Source organism: Quercus lobata, chromosome 4, assembly GCF_001633185.2.
Source record: "Quercus lobata isolate SW786 chromosome 4, ValleyOak3.0 Primary Assembly, whole genome shotgun sequence".
Taxonomy (NCBI): domain Eukaryota; kingdom Viridiplantae; phylum Streptophyta; class Magnoliopsida; order Fagales; family Fagaceae; genus Quercus; species Quercus lobata.
Genome location: NC_044907.1, coordinates 40,507,924 through 40,532,220, shown reverse-complemented (window position 1 = coordinate 40,532,220; position 24,297 = coordinate 40,507,924). Strand labels below are relative to the sequence as shown.

The following is a 24,297-nucleotide window of genomic DNA, read 5'->3' as shown; positions in this document are numbered from 1 at the left end:
AAAAGTCTAGATATGGCCTTCAGAGGCTAAGATCTTCACCTCTCTCCCTGACCCTTGCCATCAAGTTCTTGTCTTTGTCTTCAACAAACCACACAGATGAAATCGACCATATCCGACTGATTATTAAAGGAGTACTAGCAGTCAAATAACTTTTTATTTTTTGAGAATAGCAGTCAAATAACTTAGACTTAGAGCATCAACACTTCTAAAAAATTTAACATTTACCATTTCAAAAACTAATTTTATAATATATAACACATCATTTTACAATATCCCTTCCATCAAAATTTCTATTTTTTTAACACTCCATTTAAATATTCTTTCTTTATTATTTTTTATTTTTCCTCTCTCTCTCTCTCTCTATTAAACAAATAATTTTTTTTTTTACAATCTTGCTACAGTGGGTTGTTATCTCTAACAAGGCTGTTATCTCTAGTAGCCCACTGTATTTGAATTGCAAAATGAATAGGATTTAAGAGCTTTGATGGAGTATGCTTTTTGATCTTTTGATGCTAAAATTTAGCATTTATAGCATTCAAGAGTGTTGATGAGAATGCTCTTAGTGCTCAATGGTGGTTTCTAGATTATCCCACCTAAACAAGGTAGGTCGAGTGACAAGAGGAGTATAAACCCAACCAATGGGCACCACTAAGAATTAGTGTTTAGTGTAAATAATTTGGTGTTAAAACAAGTTGACCTAATTTGACACAATTAATAGTTGGATCAATTCAATGCTAATCTACTTAACCCATAATAAACTCGAAATGGCCCTATGCATATAAATAGAGATTATTTTTTATGTAACATAAATTTTGAATGTCATATATATAGAACTAAGAAATGGAAAGAATTTTTTGTTATACTACAAAATCTTCAATTTGGAGCATTTTTTTTTGTTTGTTTATAATTCGATAATTAAAACAAGCAAATGGAAACTTAAATCATATATGTCTTTATTAGAAACAACTTGAGCTGCTAACTACCAATCAATTTGGAACACTTTCAAATTAACCATCTTTCATCAAAGGTCTTGTAACTCAATTTACTTCTAAAGTTTAAATTCTCAAAAAGAAAAAGAAAAAGGAATAATAGGACAATTATCAATCTGCTACTGCTAAATCATTTTGGAGGTGTTTGGTGATTACACTTAAAAAAATATGTGTTTTATTGTTTGAAAATATGTGTGAGTAAAAAAATTTTAAAAATGTGTAAAAATATGTATAATAATAATAATAATTAAAAAAAAAAAAAAAGTAAAAATTGTGGTTTGAAAGGGTACACCAAACACCCCCTTGTTTTTGGAATCTATTACTAGAGAAGGAAAAAAGAGAGCAAACAGAAAAGCAAAACATGAGCCCACAGCAGCAAGATGGTGAGGAGACCTTAGTGGAAGCAGCATTACGAGTGCTGAAAACAGGCGACCCATACGAGAAGGCTCGACTCGGTGACTCTGTGGCATCCCAATGGCTACAAGGGACAATCACTCAGCCCTACGACCCTTCCCTTGACCTGCCCGTGCCAGACCGCCCCGCCAGGCTCGCCAACGTACATTTCCTTAAAATTCAGTGCCCATTTGCTACTTTGCATTCCAACCGTTCGATGAAATGCCTCAATGAAAATTTTTTGTGTTTGTATTTTTTGGGTGCAGGTTAAGCTGGTGTCGCCGAGTCTAATGCCGAAACTGGGAAAAGCAGGTAGCTTGCAGAGTAGACAGGCAATTGTGCATAGCCTGGTGCACACTGAGAGCTGGGCTATTGACTTGTCTTGGGTACTATTTTGATGCAGAAAATAGGAACAAATTCCAAAAACCAATGTGGGACTGAACAGTAACTGAATGAATGAATGAATAGGGAAACACAGAGAATGGGTTCCACTTTAAAGGGTCACTTAAAAAAAAAGACTAGTTTATGAAACTTCTTGTACTTTTCAGTTGGTTGAATGATAAATTTTCTTATTAAATTAATGAATAAACTAATGATGAGAAGGACAAGGATGATATCTATATTGTTTTTCAACCCCCCATTTGTTTTGTTTTTATTTAAATAATGTTTGTTTTTATCTTTGTTTTTAGTCACACAATATTGATTGGCTCTATTTTACCATTTTTGTGGTACTAATTTAGACCATCTAATATGAAATAAAGCATATAGACATTGATAACCTTTTACCAGTTTTTCCATTCATTAATTTTAGAATTTTGAGGGACTATCGCATGATATATGGTGTGTAAATCATTCATTAGAAGAACCATTTCCATACTTGTACTTAATTATAGTGGATATGGAGCTAAGCTCTAGCTCAACTAGCATCTGACTTTATAAGTTCTAAGAGGAGGGTGGGGTCATGAGTTGAACACTTATTGGTACACGTGTAACTTACCAATCATATATATATGTGGTGTGTGCGCACGCGCGTGTGTATGTATGTGTTGTAGTAGATAAGGATGCTTGTATTCATTCTTTGTTGGGTGCCTCATGGACCATCAGATTTGTTTATGATTTCAATGATTGGAAACTAGAGTTAGTTGACTGTATGTTGGACATCTTGTATTCCAACATCCTGATGACAGAGGGTTTAGATGCTTGAAGTGGAGATTGAAGAGTAATGGCAAGTTTGATTTGTTCTTATTAAAAGACTCTAGGAGGATACAGTGATGCCGGTTTCCCAAAGGAAGAGTATCTGGTGTAATAAGGTATTGGAAAAGGCTGGATTTTTTTGTGTGCGCACAGCAGCATGGGGAAAAACTTATTGGTACACTAGTGTTGTATGTGCAGAGTTAGTGATAAAAATGTGATTCATTTCTTACTGATCCACTATGTGGTTGCCTATGAATTGTGGTTTCTTTTTTTCTTTTCTTTGTCTGGGATTCATTAGGCAATGCCAAAGAGTGTAGTGGATCTGGTTTTTGAATGGAGAAATTGGTTTGAGAAACAAATATCTTCAGTGTAAAATATTGTTCCCCTATGCACGCTGTGGGTCATATGGATGGAGTGGAACAATTGTTATGATGTGGAGGGATCAGTTTTGGAGCTGAAAAATAAGTTTGTGAGATTGTTGTTTCGATGGTCTAGAATCCTTGGAGATATTGATATGCATTTTATTATAGACTTAGACTTCTTGTAATTCTTTGTTGGGACATTGTTTTGTACTCATCCTATGTACATGATATATCTCCTCATCTCAATAAAATTTTATTGAAAAAAATTTTCTAGAAGTTTAGGTTATGTTTGGTAACAGTTTTTGTTTTCTACTTTTAAAAACTTGTTTATGGGAATATAAAGAAAAAACAATTTTCTTGTATTTTTGAAATCAAAAACATGTTTGGTTAGTTAAAATTAAAAAAAAAAAAGTTTTTTTGAAGAAAAAAATAAATAAAAAATACTAAAATATGTTGTTATTAAGATTTGAACTCTAATGTTAACTCATTAAATGAGATATATTCATTAAATCAAATGCGTGTTTTCTTTGACTTTTGAAAACTAGAAACTTAAATCAATCATTTGCATGTTTTCAATTTCCTTCACAAACTGAGTTTTGAGAACAGTTTTTGTTTTTTTTTTTTTTGTCCATTTTGAGTTGCCAAGCAAGTTTTTAAGTTTCAAAAATAAAAAATAAAAAATGTTTTTGAAAACAGAAAATAAGGGGAAAAAGTAGTTACCAAACATACCCTTAAGGATCTTATGTATGTATTTTATTAGGAATTCTTTTTTGATAGGTATATTTTATTAGGGATTCTTTCATGTAACACTTCTTGTATTAATTGTTTTTGTAATAATCTAGAAGATCATTACTGCAGAATATTATATTTAGAAGAAGCTTTCTGAACTTAGTTTCTTAAAATAGATTATAATAACTTCTTCTTTTCTTTTCTTTTTTTTTCTTTTTTCTCTTTTGCATTGTTTTTTATTTCGTACTTTCAAAAAAGAACTGATTCCAAATGTGAAGCAAGCATGTCTTAGTTATTCATATACTTGTTCATGTGCTTGATCTATTCTTTTTTGGATGTATTAATTTCTTGTTCTATGCATCTCATGTATGGCCTTACATCTATCTATCATGTACTTTTGGATTATTGTAGGATATAATTGCACGTTTTGGTAAGCAAGAGGCAATGCCAAGGGAGTTCTTCACTGATTTTGTCAAGGTGGCTCAAGATGAGGGCCGGCACTTCACTCTCCTTGCAGCACGGCTAGAGGAGATAGGTTCTTCTTATGGAGCATTACCAGCTCGTGATGGCCTTTGGGACTCCGCCATTGCTACTTCAAATGATCTCCTTGCACGTCTTGCAGTTGAGCATTGTGTCCATGAGGTGCTTTTTCCTTAAAAACTTTCTTGTTTTGAATGGATTCATTTGGACCAACACGAACCATGGAGTCATTAAATAATTGATTATGAATTTCAAATGGACACTTTTCAATAAATTAATTAAAATATAGTATGTATATTTCTGCGATTGTGACCTGGTGGGGTCTAGCAGTGTCTTTCATTGGAATAATCTAGTGTTCTCAGGTTTGATCAAAAACAAAAATCTAGTTTTCTCAGGTTGGTAGGTTTGGGGGCAGGAATTGATTTTATATATATAGGTAAGTAGATCATCACAAATTTAGGGCATGTTTGATAAACTGTAATGATGATTACTTGGGAAGATGAGGAGGAATCAAAACTTACTAGGAATACAAGAAGTTGGAATGCAATATTTATTCTGTTCAACTGTTTGGTAATGACACTGGAATATATCAAGAATTATTATTGTTTTAGCAAACTTATAGGTTCTCTTTTAGAGTTTCCATCTACCATATTTAATGAAGATGCAAAGACCTGGACTTAAGAGTTATGTTATTCTTTCGCAAAAAAATAAAAAAAATAAAAATAAATAAATAAAATAAATAAATAAATAAAAGGCTTTGTCACTGACCATATATAAAGGGTTATATAATTATTTTACTGGGAAAAGAAAAAGAAAAGAAGCTATGAGTCTATGACTTCATCACTGATCAGGGATCACATATAATTAATAAAAGACAATATATACTCATGCAATATATACCACTAACATACTGAAAAGAAAAGAAAAACTAAAAAACAACCATTATTTTTATTTTTGGCATCTTGCTAGGGAAGAAATATGGATACTACATCACATAGGTGTAAAAGATCAAAAAAGACCTACAATGAGTATTCATATGTGCTTTTAAACCCATAGAAAACCTAAACTGGTCAGTATAGAACTTTCCTCCTACTTTGATTTTAATTTGACTAAAGAGTGTTCACAATCCAATGTGTTACATTCTCCTCTAATGATGGATATCTTGGGACCTAAATTTCCACGGAGCAGAAATGGAGCCAGGAGGATACGATACTGATTAACTATCAAGATGAGATTCCTCTATGCTGCCAAATTATTAGTGACAGATTTTAGATGGTGCCACTTTGTTGCCTAAATGTCAATTCTAACACACACCCACACAAATGAAGCCATGAGGATATGATACTAATTAACTATCAAGGTTGGATTCCATTATGCTGCCAAATTATTAGAGTAATATATTTTAGATAGTGCCACATTCTAGATAGCAATAGATCTGAGGAGAGTGGCAGCTAATAGTGGTTTTTTGGGATCTTTATTTTTTAGAACTATTATGTAAGTTAAGAAATAGCAGTTAACCTTTTGGGAAACAATAGTTATTCTAATAGCTGTTCCTTAGTTTGAGTGAAATATAGCTATTCTATTACAAGATCTATTCTTTTATACCAAACTTGCCCTTAATTTCTAATGAAGCCAGCTATTAGACTTGCTATTTGAAATAAATGGAAATTGATTTTCTTCATACATATTGTAATAGCATCTGCTGGTAAAAATCCATCTAGATTGCAGGAATTGAAGAGAATGGAACCATAGTTCAAATCATGCAAATGATGGGCATCCTTTTTTTGAGATGAATTGAGTCCTATCATTTGTGAAGATGGCTCCATTTTCTTGAATTTCTGCAAATGATATGTATTCTTTCATACAGTTTGCATGTAGAGGGCTCATTTTTTTGATACACCCTTTCAGTATGGTGTCCAAACATTCCATCAGTGAATGATGTTTCCATAATCATAACCCTTTTGAGTTTGAACACAGGCCAGAGGACTTGATGTGCTGCCCACAACCATTTCTCGTTTTCGCAATGGAGGTGATAATGAGACAGCAGAATTACTGGAGAGAGTGGTTTACCCAGAGGAGATTACGCATTGTGCTGCAGGGGTTAAATGGTTCAAATATATTTGCCTGAGGTCTAGTAATCCTGCTCAGGATCAGGACAGCTTGACACCTCAAGGTGGGGCAGGAGAAAATGGAACAATGGAGGTTGAAAATGAAGTAATTCAGAAGTTTCACTCAATAGTGAGAACACACTTTAGGGGACCATTGAAACCACCTTTTAACGAGGAGGCAAGGAAAGCGGCTGGGTTTGGTCCTAGATGGTATGAACCACTTGCTGTCAAAGAGGCCACTCCTGAATGATGACAGTATTTTATATAGCAAGAATACTCTGATAATTTTTGGTTGGGAATTGATAATTTTTCCCCCCTTATTTAAAATGAGCCAGCTTAACTTTGGATCATAGAAATCTTAAGAACTAGTATTTCAAGTGGCATATCTCTTCATCTGTTTTTGCATCATGGAACTTCTAAGTCTGGTCTTTTTGTTTTACTTGTTTCTTATTTGGTGAGCTTCTGTTGTTTATGATACTTGTTGCAGTTTGGAATCTCTTTGGTTCTATCTTGGTTGGCTGATAACCGACAGGCTTAAACTACCTGGCAGAAAGTTGTCATGAAAACTCCATTATATCACATTCTCCAAGTTTTAGAACTTTCAAGCAATGAATTTTTCGAAGACCAAGAGAACAATTAGCATATTAACTGAGGTGTTTCCTAGTGTTATCCGTACATTTGTAATGCAAATAAGCCACTCGCCGCTCGTGCTTGATGCCCCTGAACTGAAAGAAGACATTTGTGGCATTGAAAGAATACAAGGGCACTTTTTTCTAATAATAAGTCTAGGGACACACCTAATTTCACCATCAACTAATGTGTTGTTATTGGTGTATAATAAAAATAGTTTCAAGATGAATCCATGTGAAAGTAATGTTGCTCCTATCATAAATTGATAACTCAGAAAGGTATGACAAGTTTGTTCATAGGATTGTTGTTTACCTTTAACATATTTATAAATCTTGATGTTTTAGTCCGCCTAATGTGGGTTTCTAGAACTCTTTGAACATTTGAGTATTCTCCCAAATGTGTATAGGCCACTATCTCACACATACCAGAAAATTATGAGAGAGATCCCTGCCCCTTCCCCCTTTAACATGAGTGCGCAGAACTCTTCAAACACTTGATTATTCTCCCATATGTGTAGGCCCCCGTCCCACTCACACACAAGAATTACATGGAGTAATACCTTGAGGGTAAGGCTATAAATGGACCGAGTTCTTTATGAACAGATCAAGCTAGACTCAAGAAAAGACTTGATTATGTTCATTTATCTAGTAAATAAGTAAAGCTCAAAACCAAGTTTAGGCTCGATTATTAAATAAACAAAACTTAAACATAACAATCTATTTGCAAACAAGCTTGTGAACATTAAACTCAATTTAAGTATTATAATAATGTATATTTGTCTAAAAATATACTTATATGTAGACTTAAGATTGAATTGTGTAAGTTTGTAAATAAATTTAGAGGATATCAAATTATAATTTGTAGTTTATGGATTATTTATATAGTCAATTTCATATTATATTTATATATAATTTTTAACAATAAAAGGTAGGTGAATATAATTTTATAAGTTCATAAAAAGAAACTATTATTTCCAATTAACTCAAATAATATAATTTTAACTATAATCTCGTTATTAGCTATTAGCATAGATTTGAGAATGGGAAAATTTTAGTCATGGTATTATTATATACAAGAAAAGAATAAGTTAATCAAGTGACTTGTTTACAAGTTGGAATAAGAAAATCATCCAAGTTTAAACATTTAATCTAGTTTAATGATGAACTCAAGTTCATCTCATGTTCCGAAGTAAAATTAAAAAACAATTCTAAACTCTAAAACTCGACTCAACTTGGCTCGTTTATTATAATACTGGGTGGCCCTAAGATGCTAGATAGGAAGTTTTAACCCTATACCTCATGGATCTCAGCTCACGAGGCCTTAAGAATCAACAGCTGGAGTTACTGTTTAAGTCATTTAAATCTCAAAAGCACTCCCACTTACTAACTTCACGTATGAATATCATTTTGTCAACAAGTTAAAAGGGGGTTTGGTATCTTGTCATTTAGTACAGGGTAATTTGTCTAGTACACAAAATTTAACATTTTGATAATTTTATTATTTATGATTTGGTTTCATTTAATTTTTTAGGTTTCTTTTGGTTATAAAACAAAAATCTATTAGTTTTTTCGTTAGTGTAAACTTTCCCTAAATTAGAAATACTAATAGCATACCATCCACTCAATTTTGCATCTAATTTTTTTTTAACGTTATTACTTAATGATATTTAGACAACATGTGTATTTACATAAGTTAGAGCAACTATACCAGCTCATGGATAGTCTCCAAAAATACAAAAAGTGCTCAATTTTACACATTTTAACCCAAAAACTCCCCACATCAGCCTTTATAAAAATGTCTAAATATGCACAATGGTCTTGCAAATGAACAGTAACCGTGTATATATACACGGTTACTGTTCACCATATAAATGATTTTTTTTATTCTTTTTTTTTTCTCTCCTCTCTTCACCTCACTCTCTTTTCCTTTCTCTCCTCTCTTCACCGTGTAAAAAGAATGATTATCCTTGGTCTTGATTAGAAGTTCATATCTTCTTCTTTTTTTTGTTGATATTTTCTATTTTTCTTGTTTGTAATAATTTTGTTATTTTAACCATTTTTAAATTAAGAAATATACTCATTACTTAAAATATTAAACTTATGGGCAACCAATGAACCGTTGATAAAACCAATAAATCATTCATTTAGTTCATTCGATCCTCGTCTTGTTTCTGAACCTGTGTCACAAACGACTAATCAAACCTGTGTGTCCCTATGCATTGCTCATAAAGCTTCATAATTGGGATCTTTCTTTCCAGGTCCAGGTTGTTTGTATTTTCAGACATGTTTTATCTACGTGACAGTGCCTAGTTCATTACACCTTCTCTCTCAGTTAACACTTCAAAATCACCAAAGAATTCCACAATCTTTGAGCCATTCTATTTACGACTTCAAGGCTTCGGTCATCGGATTCCCTATCATCAAGTCACTAACGTCTTGACCTTCCCGCACTGGGAAAGTAGCAGCCCGTCATTGGTCTTTCTCAAATTTGTAGCCATAGAATGCTTTGGTAAATATTGAGGGCGTTTGGCTACTGTGTTTTCCTGCGTCTACGTTTCCGTTCTGCGTCTTTTTTTTTTTTTTTTGGCCCGCATATGTTGACTTTGGTGCACAGAAATTACTATTTTGCATTGTAGCAATACTGTTTATGTACTGTAGTAATACTGTTTATGTATTAAAAAATATTAAAAATGGGTCTCACGATATTTTTCACACATTTAAAAATTATTTTGCTACAGTATTTTCAGTTTTCAGTTTCAGCAACAATAAGCTCAATCCAAACGGACCCAATATTATCTACATATACAACAAAAACACTTAACACAGTATCAAGAACAAAGATTAGGATCAAGCTTTGGTCTCATTTAGGAACTACTGGCACAAGCAACACAGTTAAGATTTCACCAAATCACTATCAATAATAATAAATAAATAAATAAAATGGTGGGGTGGGGGGGAGTGGGGAGAGATTGTATACTGCACAAATAAGAATTAACTCATTGATATATAAGTTTATTTTCTGTAGCTCTTTTATACATCATTAATTATTCCAAAAAATGGAACGTAAAGCTACAGAATTATGTTTGATGACGAAAAGCATCAAAACCTTGGAACATTTCTGTTGTTTTCTTGTTCAGAAAACCTCAGACATTTGAAACCTAAAATCATGCCAAACCTCATGGCTTATGCTCCTCAACAATTCAGTTCTCTACGGGGAAGTTGGATTCAAGGAACCAGCAAAAATCCTCTGACTGAGATGGTACAACAAAAGCAGAATGTTTCAGGCTGGGGTATTCCAGGAAGAAATATAACATGTTAATCTGAAGAAAAAAAAAAAAACTAAATTACATCCGCCACTGTAGTTGATCTCTTGGAAGCCCCCATTAATTAATCTCATGGCTTTTCTCATGTTATTACAAAAGAAGTCTTCGGACATCACTAAAGTTTGAACCCAAAGCTGAGAGGAATGCTCCTGCAAGATAGAATAGCATTAACCTGATAAGTACTCAAAAAATATGAATAGGGATGAAAATTTGTTATCATGACCTTCAATAGGTCCTTTTCAACTGCTTATATATCAAATCATCACTAGGATAGCTAATGATCAATACAATATAAGAGTAAACATTTAAACAAGAAGATAAATCAGAACCCTTTATCAGGTCTGAATTTGTCTGATAACAGCAATGAGAAATTGATGCATATTTCAAGACTGGTTGTACCCAACAAAAAAATGTACATCTTCAGGTTCACTGGTTGTCAATCTCAATAAGGTTTTAGTTACTATCTGCAATGAGCCTCCCCCATTTGTCATTCACCCATAGCACCATGCCACATTCAAGGATATACATGATCTGTTACCCAATACAGAGGCAACATAGTAGCTAACTTCTCCGATAAGTCAACTGTGGCCCCATGTCATGATTGGCGTGTCACTTTGACTACAAAACCAGAAGGCTCAAGAAGAAGCCAAATAGTTCATTGTTGTCAATTGTGCTAAACAGAGTTTGTGCAAGATTAATCATTTATTAGGCAGCTTCCTAAATTAGAAGCAATGGATTGGTGATTGATGAAAAGATTCATGTCAAACATTAGCACACAACCTCACAAATAGGATAGCAAAGATTGTACCTCCAACTTTTCCATCAAAAACACGATGATCAGCAGATAACGTTAAGTTCATTTTTGTGACAACTGCAGGCCTTTCGACTCCTGGGTAAAAAATAATTCACATCATCTAACCTGTCACTAAAAGCATATAATATTCGGTGTAGAAAACAACAAATTTCTTACCATCACTTCCAATTACTACTTCAACAACTTTGTTGCCTCTACCAACAGCAAGGATACCAGCCTGCAGGAAGTGAACAAATTTATACAAGAGACATTTACTGCATGTAATGCCAACTAAATTTAGAATAGAGTACTCTAAGGGTCAATTTGGTTTTTTTTTGAAAGGCATTTTCTATTTTCTGAAAATGGAAAAGAAGAAGATTATAAAAATAAACAAGTATAAAAAACCACAAGATTTGGCAGCACAAATTCTTGTCAATTGTTTCATGTATACAGGCTTCCTTCAGCAAAAGCCAAAAGGTGAAGAATTGTTTGCTGTGTATGAACATGAAGATTATTGAACTGACAGGAACCCAAAAATAATGTGCATTTAATCATTTGATATCTCAAAATGCCTCTTAGATCTTCCTCTGTTAACTAAAAAAAAAAACCAGCTTTTCATTTTCCGAAACAAAAATAGCACTATCATTTTTAACACAGATAAAATTAATTTTACCAATCACTTATTCTAGAGCTGATATCATCACTTGTAAAGTTAATAACCAAACAGAGAAATAAGTAAATTTAGGCTCACAAAGAGAGAGAGAGAGAGAACCTGTGGAGGATTTATAATTGCACAAAATTGATCCACTGGAAACATTCCCAAGTTTGAAATGCTGCATAAAGAATAGAACAATTTAAATTTTAACTATTTTAGAAAACGAGAGAGTAATTAGGTCCCTAGCATGATATATTCACCTAAAAGTTCCTCCTTGGAATTCATTTGGTGAAAGCTTCCCTGCCCTTGCCTTCTCAGCTAATTCCTTGATCTGAAGCCAAATATCAGTAGAGAAATTGACAATGATCCATATTAAATTTGAATGGATGATTAACAAGAAAAGGTGAATCTAGAACAACTTTTTTCCTGTTGAGCAGTGGATTTAAATAACTTCAAATTCTATGTTTTGTATCAATCATTTTCCTGCAGCAGATTCCACACTAACTTCTTTGGACATCATAGCAATAAAGAGGAAATAATAAATTGATGCATGCTTCCAAAGTGCAACTGCATTCAAGCAGATTTTTTCCCCCATTGGAGGAAAAAGAAAAACACAAGGAAAGACTCGAATTGTAAAAGGAACCCAAATTGAAGTGGTCAAACTAAAAACTACTCAAATTACAATAGAGTACCTCCAGGGATATTGAAGATAGGGTCTTCTGATCTGCATTCCTCACTATTGGAGTCATCAATCCCTAGGCAATACAATAGGATGACATTAGGCACTGTTTAAAACTTCAAAGCCACAATTGTTGATATAATATTCATACCTTCTCTGTTGCCACTGCAATCGAAATGTCAACAGAATCGCATAAAATGACTTCTCCTTTCTCAGCATTCCAGTAAGCTGACATGCATCAAGAGAACAAAATTTCAGTATCAGAATATCACTGACTAAATTGCTGTTTTAGAGTCTAGAGTCAAAATGAACATAGATAAAACACACGCATATTTGTATGTATGCATGCTTACTCAGTAGATCCTGCCAGCAGTAGAAAGAAATGAAGTTCCGAGTATTATACAACAATATAACATTGTGGAAATTTTTTTTACCTTAAATTCATCAACCTGACCAATAATAATACACAAGAAACATTGGGAAACAGATAGTGGTGTGGAATTTAATGCAAGAAAATTGAAATACTCCTAAACTTCAGATGTATATCTATAACACATATTTCTTTTTTTTTGATAGGTTTTAGAAAAGCAAACTAAATGATTTTTTTTTTTTTTTTATACAAGATAGAAATTCTACTCTAGAGTAGAATTTAATTGTATATATATGTGACCTCCCTCCTGAAAACTTGAACCCTGGCCCTTACCCCTCACACCTTATAAACACATACTTGTGGAGTGTCCATCGCATTAAGGGTGTGCGGTGGTTACATATTTCAGAGAAGCTTGTTGCTAATACAAGCCAGTGTGGTGGAAAAGAGCATCCATATTAATTAGTGGGCTAATGACAAGTGAGAGAGGTTGCAGGAATGATAGAGAAAAATAGTTACAAACTCCATGAAAATGACAATCAGCAAACAAGCACATGAAGAGAAAGCGTATTAGTTTTATACATTCAGATATAACTAAAATGTAATCATTTTACTGTTTATTCATTGACAGCCTTCAGATCAACAAATACTGAGTATTCAATTAAAACATTTCAGATGCAACTAAAGATAATCTTTTCATTGTTCATTGACCACCTCAGATCAAGCTGACATCCCCTATCCAAAAAAAAATCTTTTTTTCCCCCAAACCTACAATAATTGGAATTAAAAAAAAAAAAAAATACACAAGCAAAGCACAAAAAACAACAATTATAAGTAATAGCAGGGCATGAAAATATAGGAGAATCAGCTTTTCTCTATTTCTTGGTCAAGATATTGGGTTTTCAACTACCTTTTGGGCATAAAATAATAATGAAAAGTACGGGTTTATATATGTTTTGGCACAGCCTGTTTCCCTAAAGACTGACATCAAATATTTTCTCAATGCTCCATTTTTCTTTATATAAAAGAAGTACAATTTGATTTAATTATCAAAAAATAAGTACAATTTGATTTTCTAGATGACTCTACCGTCTTTTTTAATAAGAATTACAATTTCCAGGATTGACTCTACTATCTGGCAACAAAAAACGTCTGCCACCAATTATATGTGCATCAACGAATTGACTTGACCATTATATAACTGATATGTCTTTACCATTTGCTTCCGGTACATTTCTCAGTGCCACAGCTACAGCTTTGATGACAATGTCATTCACTGAAACTTTAACATCATGCTTCTCTGTAATTGAGGAAGTAAAATGAATGATCACAGAGAGTACATATATGCCCAAGAAACTGAATTAATAGATTTGAAACTTATTCCGTACCTTTAAGTTCCTTTCTAAGAGAAAGAAGAGGATCCAGTATAACATCTGACAAACATCATTTTAATATTTTAGACATATCATTTTATATTAACAACCATGGAGTATTCACATTATCAACTGTAGAGCTTCAGAACCTGATGATAAATATAAATGTGGTGTATTTTGTTTCGATTCCAATAACCTTCTGGCTATTACCTGAAAAACAACAATGATATTACAGCACAATCACTAAAAACTACAATTTAATCACCTAAAAAAAATTATAAAATAATAAAAAATTATAAAAAAATAAAAATAAAAAAACCCAAAACAAAAGAGACATTCTAAATAGTCTAAATATCAGAGATTTTGAAGCTCAAATGTAATGCTTTTGGTGGCCTTTAATTAGGCTGACATTCAATTTAAACATTAAGTCTAAAATAATGCCCTAGACTAGTTGCTTTAGGTAATTGATTGTAGAACTAAACCTCTTCCTATATTGCTGATAGAATCATTTAATCATTATTCTAACATCTCCCCCTCACACGTAGGCCCAGACTCCCATTTATAAGTGGGGCCTAAGAAGTGGGATTTTTAATCTTTTATAAGTTGAGGAAGAGTGGAGATCTAGTTCGAACTGGAGACCGCCTACTTTGATACCAAGATAAACTACCACTTTTCCCAAAAGATTAAACTATTAGGAAATGGTAAATTGAATCATTTAACTATTATTCTAACAAAATGTATCTCTTTATACAAATTCCCTGGCATATATACCAAGTTCCATGTAAAGACAAGTCAATGAATTCTCATTCCAACCACTAATAATCATTCGTAGAATCCTTTTTTATTGTTCTATGCTACCTAAGGCAAGAACATAAGGCCGCAATCTTTTCCTAATTTCCTTGACCGTGGTTCTTCTCGGCCCTTACCCTTGCCTTTGAGTTGCATGCACTTGAACCAAATTACTCCTGCTTCTAGTGCATAATCTTCTCCAAACCATCTTATCCAAAATTTTCCCACAATGTCCTCTATTAGTTGCCGCCATGTACTTCTCATAAAAGCAATTTTTTTTTAGTCAACTTATATTAAATATATATATATATATATATATTATTCCCTTCTCACAATTCTAATTTACATTATAATCATGTAATTCTTAAATACCCCGTACTCTAGGCCACCAGCAAGGCTAGCCTTGGAGCCATTTATGGATTTTCTTTTAATTTAACAAGTACTCATCAACTATATGAAAAATATTTTAAACATTTGGATTATCAAATATATGAGACAGCAACAATGTGCCTGGGATGCCGTATTGTTGTCTCTTAAACTTCTCCAATCTTGGAATCCACAAAACACATATAAAAGGACATTCTAAACAGAAAATATTGCTCAAATCTAATTACTAGTTCAACAAAACAAACCTTGCGTATTTGACTATTAGGCAGATCTTCAAAAGAATCTGACTGCTTTATGTGAGACCTTGAATCTGTTGACACAGCGGGAGAAGCTTTTTGAGGAGATGGGAGTGTCTTCTCTTTAGATGAAGATCCTTTTCCTGACTTAATTGCAGCTAAAACATCCCCCTTGAGCAGCGTACCATGAGAACCTGATGCCTTTAATGATGATAAATCCAATCCATATTCTGTAATTAGCAACTTTGCAGATGGACTGATCCTCGCAACACTTGTTTTCTGAGCTTTAGCTTCATTTCCATCATCACGATGCATTGGCTTTGCCTCTTTGATTTCAGAACCACTGCTAACACTATTGTTTACTGTCTCAATATCAGCTGGATCCTCAACCTTGCAAAACAATAGGCAATGGTGTTTTCATAAAGTATAAGTGGCTAGTTTAAAGGATGACATTTCCATAAAGTAACAGTGCAGAAAGAAACTATAGCTATAAATCAATTTAACTGGCAATTAATAGCACCCTCTACATTTCTTTTTGGGGGGCAATAAAACATATTAAATAAAACATATTAAAATTTAGACTAGAACAATGTCAACCCTTTACAGGTGCAGGCTGGAACCATTAGAAAGCTTACAGGTGCCCTACTGCTCAGTTATTTGCATTGGCTGAACGTTGCTAAGGTCAAAAGTATGCTATACATTTGTACGAGCATTATCACACTTACTGTTATTGCAATAGGTTGACCCACAGCCACATCCTTTGAACCTTCAGGTGCTAGTATCTTAGCCAAGTACCTAAACCCAATATTCCATTTAAAAATGTAAGCAAACATGTTAAAAGTAACAAATAAAGGGCATCATTATTAACAATTCAAATGCCTCCATACCAATAAGAAGAAACATCCCAAAAAAAACTGGCATTAGCATTAAATTCAAAAGTTCTAAACTCAAAGATGGAACCAAAGTAAGCTATTTTAAGGGAAAGAGAGAGGGTGATAAAATAACATACATAAAGGCTTTGGTTCCCTAGCCTTTTCCTATTCTTTAAACTTTACAACTACCAGTTAAAAACAACTAGGACTACTTAACAAAGACACCCAACAAAGCCCTTTTATTCTGTGAAACGCATTCACACGTATGCCTACATGACCATGGTTATATTGCATTTCAACTTTATTAAAGTCACAATTTGGACACAATGAATCAGTTTTTAACAATAATATCAGTCACTTCCTCACACTGATCAGACGTGCAAAATAAATGGTGATCTGTTCTACAAGTAACCAAATACCATGTTAAGACACAAATATTTAACATCAACCAAACTGCAACACAATAATCCTAACATAAGGAAAGAACATTACCCCTCTTCAAGACATTCGAATTCAAGGGTAGCTTTGTCTGTCTCTATCTCACATATAACATCACCCACATTGATCTGTTAGTTTGAGTAACAATCAAGAGGCATTTTAATGCAATTATTCTGTATCCCCTAAATGAGAAACAAGAAGTCGTTCAACAGAAGATTTAGAATATATTAAACACAACAAACCTTGTCTCCTTCTTTCTTTAGCCACTTCGCAATGTTTCCCTGATTCTGTGCATACATATAAAAGCAAACTTAAGCTTCACCCAGAAGAAAGAAAATTTAGCATTATAATCTGAGCAGAAACTAACATCCAATGTTTCTTACCATAGTTGGGGATAATGCAGGCATTTCAACAAGAATATGAGGAGGTATCGCAGATGCACTTGTCTTAATTGAACTTTTCTCTTGTACTTTGTTCTCATTTTTCACATTCTGATTTGTTGTTTCCTCTTTAATCTCAGATCCACCTGCCACAGTAGCAGGGACATTTTGGATATCATCTTGATCCTCAACCTAGTAAATGCACAAATGTTAGTTTTTCTTCTTCTTTTACTAGTAAACTACACACACACCCAATTGATTCAAGACCTCACCCTCCAACCCATTATAAAGAAAGGAAGTGCCAAATTGAGCTATTGCTCATCGGCACGTGCCTAATTTAGTTTTTACAATAATTAAATACTTGAATGGTTAATACAGAAACTATTAAAACAGCAGTGTCACATTAAAATGATATTAACTTTCCCAAAAAAATTTAATATCTTTACAAAGTAAATAAAATTTACTGCAGTAGGATTTTCATGAAAAAGAAATGGCAATCTTTCATAAAGGATTATCATGAGTTACCGTTATTGCAATAGGTTGTCCAACGGGCACATCTTTTGAACCATCAGGTACCAGTATCTTAGCCAGAAACCTGCAGAATTTAACCCATTACCCATCCAAGAACAGATATGGTAAGCATTTTAGGATGGATCAGAATTTGCACCTTTATGTAGTTCTGATCAACATAGAATACAAAAGAACTGAAGACCCAGGAAACAGATATGAAGCAAACTATTTACAAGTAAACAGGAAGGGAACAGATGACCAATCTAGAAAGAAAACATTCTTATTGCCAATGCCAAATGAAACATCTAATGTGAAGAGTGGTTACTAAACAATTCCTTTCTTTAATAGCTGATGTGCAACACGCATTCAAGTATTATACATTTTCCAACATAGCAAATAAACATTACCCCTCCTCAAGACTTTCTAGCTCAAGAGTGGCTTTGTCAGTCTCAATTTCGCATAGTACATCACCCACTTCTATCTGTTAAATTAAATCAACAGTCAGGACAACACAAATTTAATAATGAAAACTAAATTGATCCCCACTTCATTAAGAGTAAGGATTTATTTTTCAACAATTATCTTTAAGTATATTGAATTGAAAATGACTAAGCTTTAATCTTTCAAAACTATATGAAACTTTTGGTATAACTGACCCTATCTCCTTCTTTCTTCCTCCATTTTGCAATGTTACCTTGGCTCTGCACAAAAGAGTAACAATTAAGATTGCAAAACTTCTTGGAAGCAACAAAAAGAACAACACACGCATGTGGATAACATCTAAAATCAACTCCTTGCATATTTTACCATTGTAGGAGACATAGCTGGCATCTGGAGTACTGTATGTGAAGAATCTGCAATAACAGTCCACTTGATGATGAAAGTCAGAATATAATTCACTTACACACATGATTAAGCATGCGCAGTAGAGTATTTTCATCATTAGATAATATTAATAGTTGTAAAATCATACTGCAAGGAAAAAAAAAAACTAACACTAATCTGGTATATGTCAGAACTAGAATAAAGTTAAACAAAATCAAAACAAGAAGAAGACGCCATTTGATGAACATTCATACTAATAAATAAGAGAAAAGGTGATATGTGACGTTGCACCAACAATCATGTCACGGAACTTATGAGTCTCTAAAATGATAAACAAAATATTAAAAAAATTATTTTGAAGAATTAATTTGGGTTCTATGTGAGGGGGATTATAATGAAAAATTATGATACTTAGAAATTTATGGAAGTTTAAAGAGAAGAGAAGTAATCCTTGAGAGATATGAAGGATTTCTTTTCTTTTCCAATTTTTTGTTTTTGGATAATTTCCGTAATGGAAGAACATCAATCGAAAACATTGAGGACATATGAATAATTGGAAGAATGAAAAGCAAAATTCTTATCAGAAGTATGCTTTTGTCAAGAATTGATAAGACTTTTTTTTTTATGAATAATAAATTTTATTGAGTAAAGAAAATGGAGTGCACCACATAGGACGCGTACCAAAGGTATATCATAATTAAACTCCAAAGTTACAATGATCAATGAAATCTAATAAGTTTGAAAAAGAGAAACGTTTCAGAACTTTGTATAAAAAGAATTGATAAGTCCTTAATTTATTTTACATTGCTTAAAAAGACATGTGCAAGACTTTTCCATGACAGACCGAGAGTAAGGTTAATTCTAAGTAAAAGCAACAGAGATATACTTTCAAATTTGAACAGTTTAAGGTTATGCACAAGACAAAATATAATTCAAACCATACTGCTCTCTGTCGCAGTCAGTCATTCTTGGCCATTATATCGATTTAATATAAAAAATGCCTTCCTTCATGGAGAACTTCAAGACAAAATATACATGGATCAACCCCCTGGATATGTTGTTACTAGTAGTGAACACATGTTTGTTGAATGCACAAGGCTTTCTTTGGTTTGAAGTAGTCTACTCATCCATAATTAGATCTATTTAAAGTCATTGCACTTGGAGGTATGGTTTCCAGTGTTCTACTTATGATTATTTTAAATCTTTTTATTAACAAACTGTTTCAATGATGTTGGTCAATACCACTAATTGTTTGGGAAGTTATTTCCAACTATCAATTGCCTGACATTACTTGTTTGATTCGTGTGGTTAGACAATATATGCATGCTCTGTCCCAGCCCCACTAACACTGAAGCTATTTTTCATATCTCGCATTATCTAAAGGATGATCCTAGAAGAAGACTATTGTACATGACCTTTACTTTTTTGTCTGACAGATTTTCCTGATGCTAACTAGGCTGGTAGTCATTTTGATCGGCAGTCCACTTTTGGCTACTATAGCTTTGTCAAATATAATCTTGTTACATGGCACGGGGAAAAGCAAAATGCTATCACTCATTCTATTGCCGAAGCTAAATATCAAGTTATGGCTCATACTGCTTCCAAGATGTTATGGGTTTGCTCTCTCCTTCATGACATGGATATTGATGCTCCTACTCCTATGCAAATAGTCTGTGACAACCAAGCTACTATCGTATTTTACATGAGCATCCCGAACATATCAAGGTTGACTATCACTTTATTTGAGATTTATTAATGTGGCAACAGATTGCCACTCCCTATGTTCTCTTAGATAATTATATGGGTGGCATTCTCACAAAGTCGTTAGCTTGTGCCTCATTGCAAACACCGTCTTTCAAACTAAGCATGTTTGATGTGTACACTCCAGCTTGAGGGGGAACGTTAGAATTGCCCTTGTTATTTTTAATATTAGCATAAAGGTGTTCTTTTGGTTATATATAAGGTAAGAATAATTTTATTGAAAAGAAACTACTACATGTATAAAAGACACAAAGAATTCTAAAGAATTACAATAAAAAGAATTATCTACAAAAAGGTAATTACTCTATGAATGATGCAAGGGAATCACTATTTCTAAGCCCCTTGCACGCAACCACTCATATAATGAACTAGTAAAAGTTGCCTCCCTATGCCTTCCAAATCTTCAAAAGTGCACTGCTTTCTAAATATGTGCTCAGGCAAGGGACTAATTAACAAAGCACTAAATCTTTTATCAAATGTCTCTCCCCCCCCCCCCCCCCCCCTTTTCCCCCTCTCAAACCTAATGCCTCATATTTTACAATTTAATTACCATGATAAGTTACCACTTGTCCCAAAAGTTTAAGTTAATAAGAAATGCTGATTTTAATCACTAAAGCATTATTCTATCAAAGACAAGCAGAGATTTGTAACTGAATGGAGACATATACCTGCAGAAGAGAAGTACTTGATACCACCAACCCACAGCTGAAAAAATTGTAATGGTATCAGAAGACATCCTTGGTATGAAGAGCTATTTACCAATACATTTCAAACACTAACCTTTAGTTTTAAAGAATTAATTTGAACTCCAGTGAGCATAAATAAAGATGCGGGCCTGATTAATTTCATTATCAGTAAATAAGAAATTTAAAAATAAATAAATAAATAAATAAAAGGAAAAGAAAGAAATATCTAGGAGTGACAGCTGAGTGAGTCCAACAAGACAAAGCCAAATAGCCCCTGAATAAAATTTTGGGTTTTCCCTACAACATTTTTTTTTTTTTGTAAGTAACATTGTTTTGGTTCTATGCTGAACGCCTTCAAGATATGCATACAGGCATACATATGAAAGATGGATAAAAAATTCATACAGGGTCACGAGACTAACAAAACATCCGTCATACTATGTGGACAATCTCTAACTACATCTGGAAAGGTAAGAGCTTGTTCAAGCTTATGCAATTGAGGTCACAAATGCAAAAAAACACATATAAAAAGAAAGATAAATTATTGAGGATAACAAATTTAACATAATCTTCTTTATACTGTAATTTACCACCTCAAGCTGTAATAGGAAACTTGGGTAAGGACCAGAAAAGTTTATAGCTAGTCCTTTTGCCATCTTAGGTCTGTCCTAAATTTATCTGCGTGGTTGGATTAAACTGGTTCCTAAGCTGATGATCCTAGCTTGGCTTAGTTTCAACTTTCAAGTATCAATGCAACTAAGTTTTGATGGCAATATGCCCAAGCCAAAACAACTTTACCCTTTTGAGTTGTAAAGACAAAATGCCCAATAAATTCAAAGTACATTCATTGAAAAAAGGGTAACACCTTTACTCCTCAAGTTAAATAACAAGTGCTTCAAGACAGTTGCAATTTCCAAGAGAAAGTGAATACGGATTTTATGAATCATAAAACCAGGTAAAGCAATTGTAATTGAATTTGCAAACAAATGATAAACAAAAAGCTGATGAATGCAAACCTTAATAGAGAGCCATGATCACCCACAAGAGAATTTTGAACACAGGGAGGGCTGCACCAGCAGGATAAAACAGCACATTATAAGATCAATTATGCAGCTCTATAGAGAAAAATACTGGGCAATATGCATTCAAAACAATAAGAGTGAAAATATAAAGAATTCTTCTAGATTAGTTGAGAAGCGATCATTTAAATTGTTAGAAGAACATTGACGTGTAAGGGAAACACAATCGCCATTGACATCTTAGTTTTATGTATATTCAAGTCAAAGTGATCAAGCGTTGTAACATTAACCCATCGCATACTCTTAAAATTTTCAAAAGCACACTTTTTTACTGAGTTTTAGTACTACACATAATGATTTATTGGCAGCTTTGTTCGATTGACCAGCATTGTCCCAGTTCTGTTTAGTGTCAAACGAAAAATTTGTCCTAATTCAATATAATTCCACTATAGTGCACTCATTAATTAGTTCTTTGATCATACTAGCAGCTCATTTCAAATAATTCTCTCCTCCAAATCTAGTCATAAACCCTCTATGATACCAAAACTTTTACATTAACAACAACCAAGCCTTAGTCCCAAAATTTTGGAGTCGCCTATAAATCCTCAACAAATGAGTCAAAATCAGCAGACCACAGTTTATTCTTTTCCGCCATTCTATTCTATACGAAATCACACTCTCTGTTCCCTCCTTAATTGATACCGAAACTCGTCGCAGCACAAAATTCACCAAATAAAATTTGCAGAACATTAAAATAAAAACAGAGTAGTTATCAATATCATCAGTACACAACACTTTCCACAAACCAATAACAGATTCACAAAATTCTCATCGTCTCAATAACAAGTTCGATCATATGCAATAATCCAAAACCAAAAAAGAAAAGAAAATAATAAATTTCAAGAGAGAGAGAGAGAGAGAGAGAGAGTACCGAGAGAGGGATCTAGAGGAAGAAGAAGAGAGAAAGCGAGCTCTCAAGAAAGAAGGAGCGTGAGACTTAGAGATCTCTTTCACTGGACCTCGAAGCCGTGAAAGCGCCATTTCCAATTTTTACTTCACTGTCTCTCTCTCTCTCTCTCTCTCTCTCTCTTCTTCTTCGTTTTCTCTTCAGAAAAAAACGAGAATTTTGAATCGCTCGAACAGAAGAAGTTGAAATCGATCGTTCGTTCGCTAATGGCGAGCGATGAGTGCGAATGCAGAACGGTCCTCGTTGTCGTTCTACGACTCTTCAACAATTTTTCTCTCCTATTTAAATTAATTTTTATATATTATTTATTTATTTGAAGCCGATTTTTAATAAATACTTGCGAAGGGAAAAAAGTAGCACTAGCAGTATAGCATTCCATTTTGGTAGCTCGCGCCTGCCAACTACTGCTACTCTTCTCTTCTATTCACTGTTTACTACCCTACCAACCCTGGACTGGAGTAGGGGGAATCTCTTTCATTATTTTTATTTTTATTGATTGATTAATAATTCTCTCTTTAATTTTTTTTTTTCTAAAAAAAAAAATTCACAATTTTTATTGTTATGTAAATAAGTTACGGTTAATGGAGGTAAAATGTTATATTCATGCTTAAACCACTCATGGCTCATTGCGTGAAATGTGGCAAAAATTGTGGAAATTTTTGTGCTCTTAGTATTGCTTTTTGATTTTTGGGACAATACTCCCCCCAAGTAGTTATGATCCTGACTCCCTACAAATTACTTGCACTCTCAACAGGAAGTATGTGTGTTAAAGGACATTTTGGAAAGAAATTGGCTTTTAGGTATTTTTACTACTTTTTTTTGGTCTGGAAAAAGTAGTATTTTGCTTTTTGGGTTATTCCTTAAATAATGAGTTTTAAATAAATCATGAATAATTGTGGGTTACTTTTCTTAGTTTTTCACTGCATGGGCCGAGTTGTTAATGTATGAGAAGTGGAGCCCAACACTCTCACAAAAAATAAAAGGGTCTTTTGCCATGCTATTGGTACCAGCAGATTTCTAAACTCGCAAGCTTAAAGCCCACGTCAACCTTTTTAAGAAAGACCCTTGCAGACCCCAGGCTTATAGTGTGCAGTCCAAGTCTGATGGGCTTGGAGACTTTTTTTGTCAAAACTGAGTGAGAGTGAAGCTCCCATGAGTTTAAGCCCGAGGAAAGATTGATCCAATGGAAGGGGAATAAATTTGAGCGTGCACATTATGGATTGATGGGATTTTGAAGGGCTTTCTTTCAGGACCAGTGAGTGATTGCTCTTTTTGTCATCAATTTGATCATCTCTAATGGGTTTCCTTGTTATTAGTGTGAGTTATGTTATTAGTTCATAGTTTTGGGCTTGT

At 33.6% G+C, this 24,297-nt stretch overlaps 2 protein-coding genes across 3 annotated transcripts; one reads left to right on the top strand and one right to left on the bottom strand.

Moving 5' to 3' along the window:
- Positions 1 to 1,295: 1,295 nt before the first annotated feature.
- LOC115983689 (uncharacterized protein HI_0077) lies at positions 1,296 to 6,675 on the top strand. Its single transcript, XM_031106427.1, has 4 exons — positions 1,296 to 1,545; positions 1,649 to 1,768; positions 4,079 to 4,309; positions 6,125 to 6,675. The coding sequence occupies exons 1-4, from the start codon at positions 1,351 to 1,353 to the stop codon at positions 6,503 to 6,505; spliced, it is 927 nt and encodes a 308-aa protein (XP_030962287.1). The 5' UTR covers positions 1,296 to 1,350; the 3' UTR covers positions 6,506 to 6,675.
- A 3,186-nt stretch (positions 6,676 to 9,861) lies between these two features.
- Positions 9,862 to 23,321, bottom strand: LOC115986582 (dihydrolipoyllysine-residue acetyltransferase component 1 of pyruvate dehydrogenase complex, mitochondrial). 2 transcript variants are annotated; one of them, XR_004090795.1, is made up of 24 exons: positions 22,909 to 23,321; positions 21,975 to 22,025; positions 21,053 to 21,107; positions 20,941 to 20,977; positions 18,494 to 18,540; positions 18,343 to 18,387; positions 18,094 to 18,167; positions 17,702 to 17,771; positions 17,180 to 17,368; positions 17,039 to 17,083; positions 16,851 to 16,924; positions 16,212 to 16,281; positions 15,496 to 15,876; positions 14,224 to 14,284; positions 14,090 to 14,134; positions 13,918 to 14,001; positions 12,486 to 12,562; positions 12,348 to 12,410; positions 11,916 to 11,986; positions 11,773 to 11,833; positions 11,178 to 11,238; positions 11,016 to 11,096; positions 10,233 to 10,356; positions 9,862 to 10,135 (listed from the first exon to the last, which is right to left on the bottom strand). XR_004090795.1 is itself a non-coding variant. In XM_031109728.1 (23 exons), exons 1-23 carry the CDS (start codon positions 23,016 to 23,018, stop codon positions 10,298 to 10,300), a joined length of 1,911 nt encoding a protein of 636 aa, XP_030965588.1. In that variant the 5' UTR covers positions 23,019 to 23,321; the 3' UTR covers positions 9,862 to 10,297. The 2 variants fall into 2 exon arrangements, 1 of the variants encoding a protein (XP_030965588.1); XM_031109728.1 differs by having other exon boundaries at positions 9,862 to 10,356.
- Between the last annotated feature and the right edge of the window lie 976 nt (positions 23,322 to 24,297).

What these genes read in the sequence shown, in the direction of transcription:
- LOC115983689 (XM_031106427.1), top strand. Translation starts at nt 1,351, where the DNA reads ATGAGCCCACAGCAGCAAGATGGTGAGGAGACCTTAGTGGAAGCAGCA. An exon ending in GCCCCGCCAGGCTCGCCAAC is followed by an intron (nt 1,546 to 1,648) that starts GTACATTTCCTT and finishes TTTTGGGTGCAG; the next exon opens with GTTAAGCTGGTGTCGCCGAG. An exon ending in TTGAGCATTGTGTCCATGAG is followed by an intron (nt 4,310 to 6,124) that starts GTGCTTTTTCCT and finishes GTTTGAACACAG; the next exon opens with GCCAGAGGACTTGATGTGCT.
- LOC115986582 (XM_031109728.1), bottom strand. Translation starts at nt 23,018, where the DNA reads ATGGCGCTTTCACGGCTTCGAGGTCCAGTGAAAGAGATCTCTAAGTCT. An exon ending in TTCGAATGTCTTGAAGAGGG is followed by an intron (nt 16,282 to 16,850) that starts GTAATGTTCTTT and finishes TATTGGGTTTAG; the next exon opens with GTACTTGGCTAAGATACTAG. An exon ending in CTAATAGTCAAATACGCAAG is followed by an intron (nt 14,285 to 15,495) that starts GTTTGTTTTGTT and finishes GTTGTTTTTCAG; the next exon opens with GTAATAGCCAGAAGGTTATT.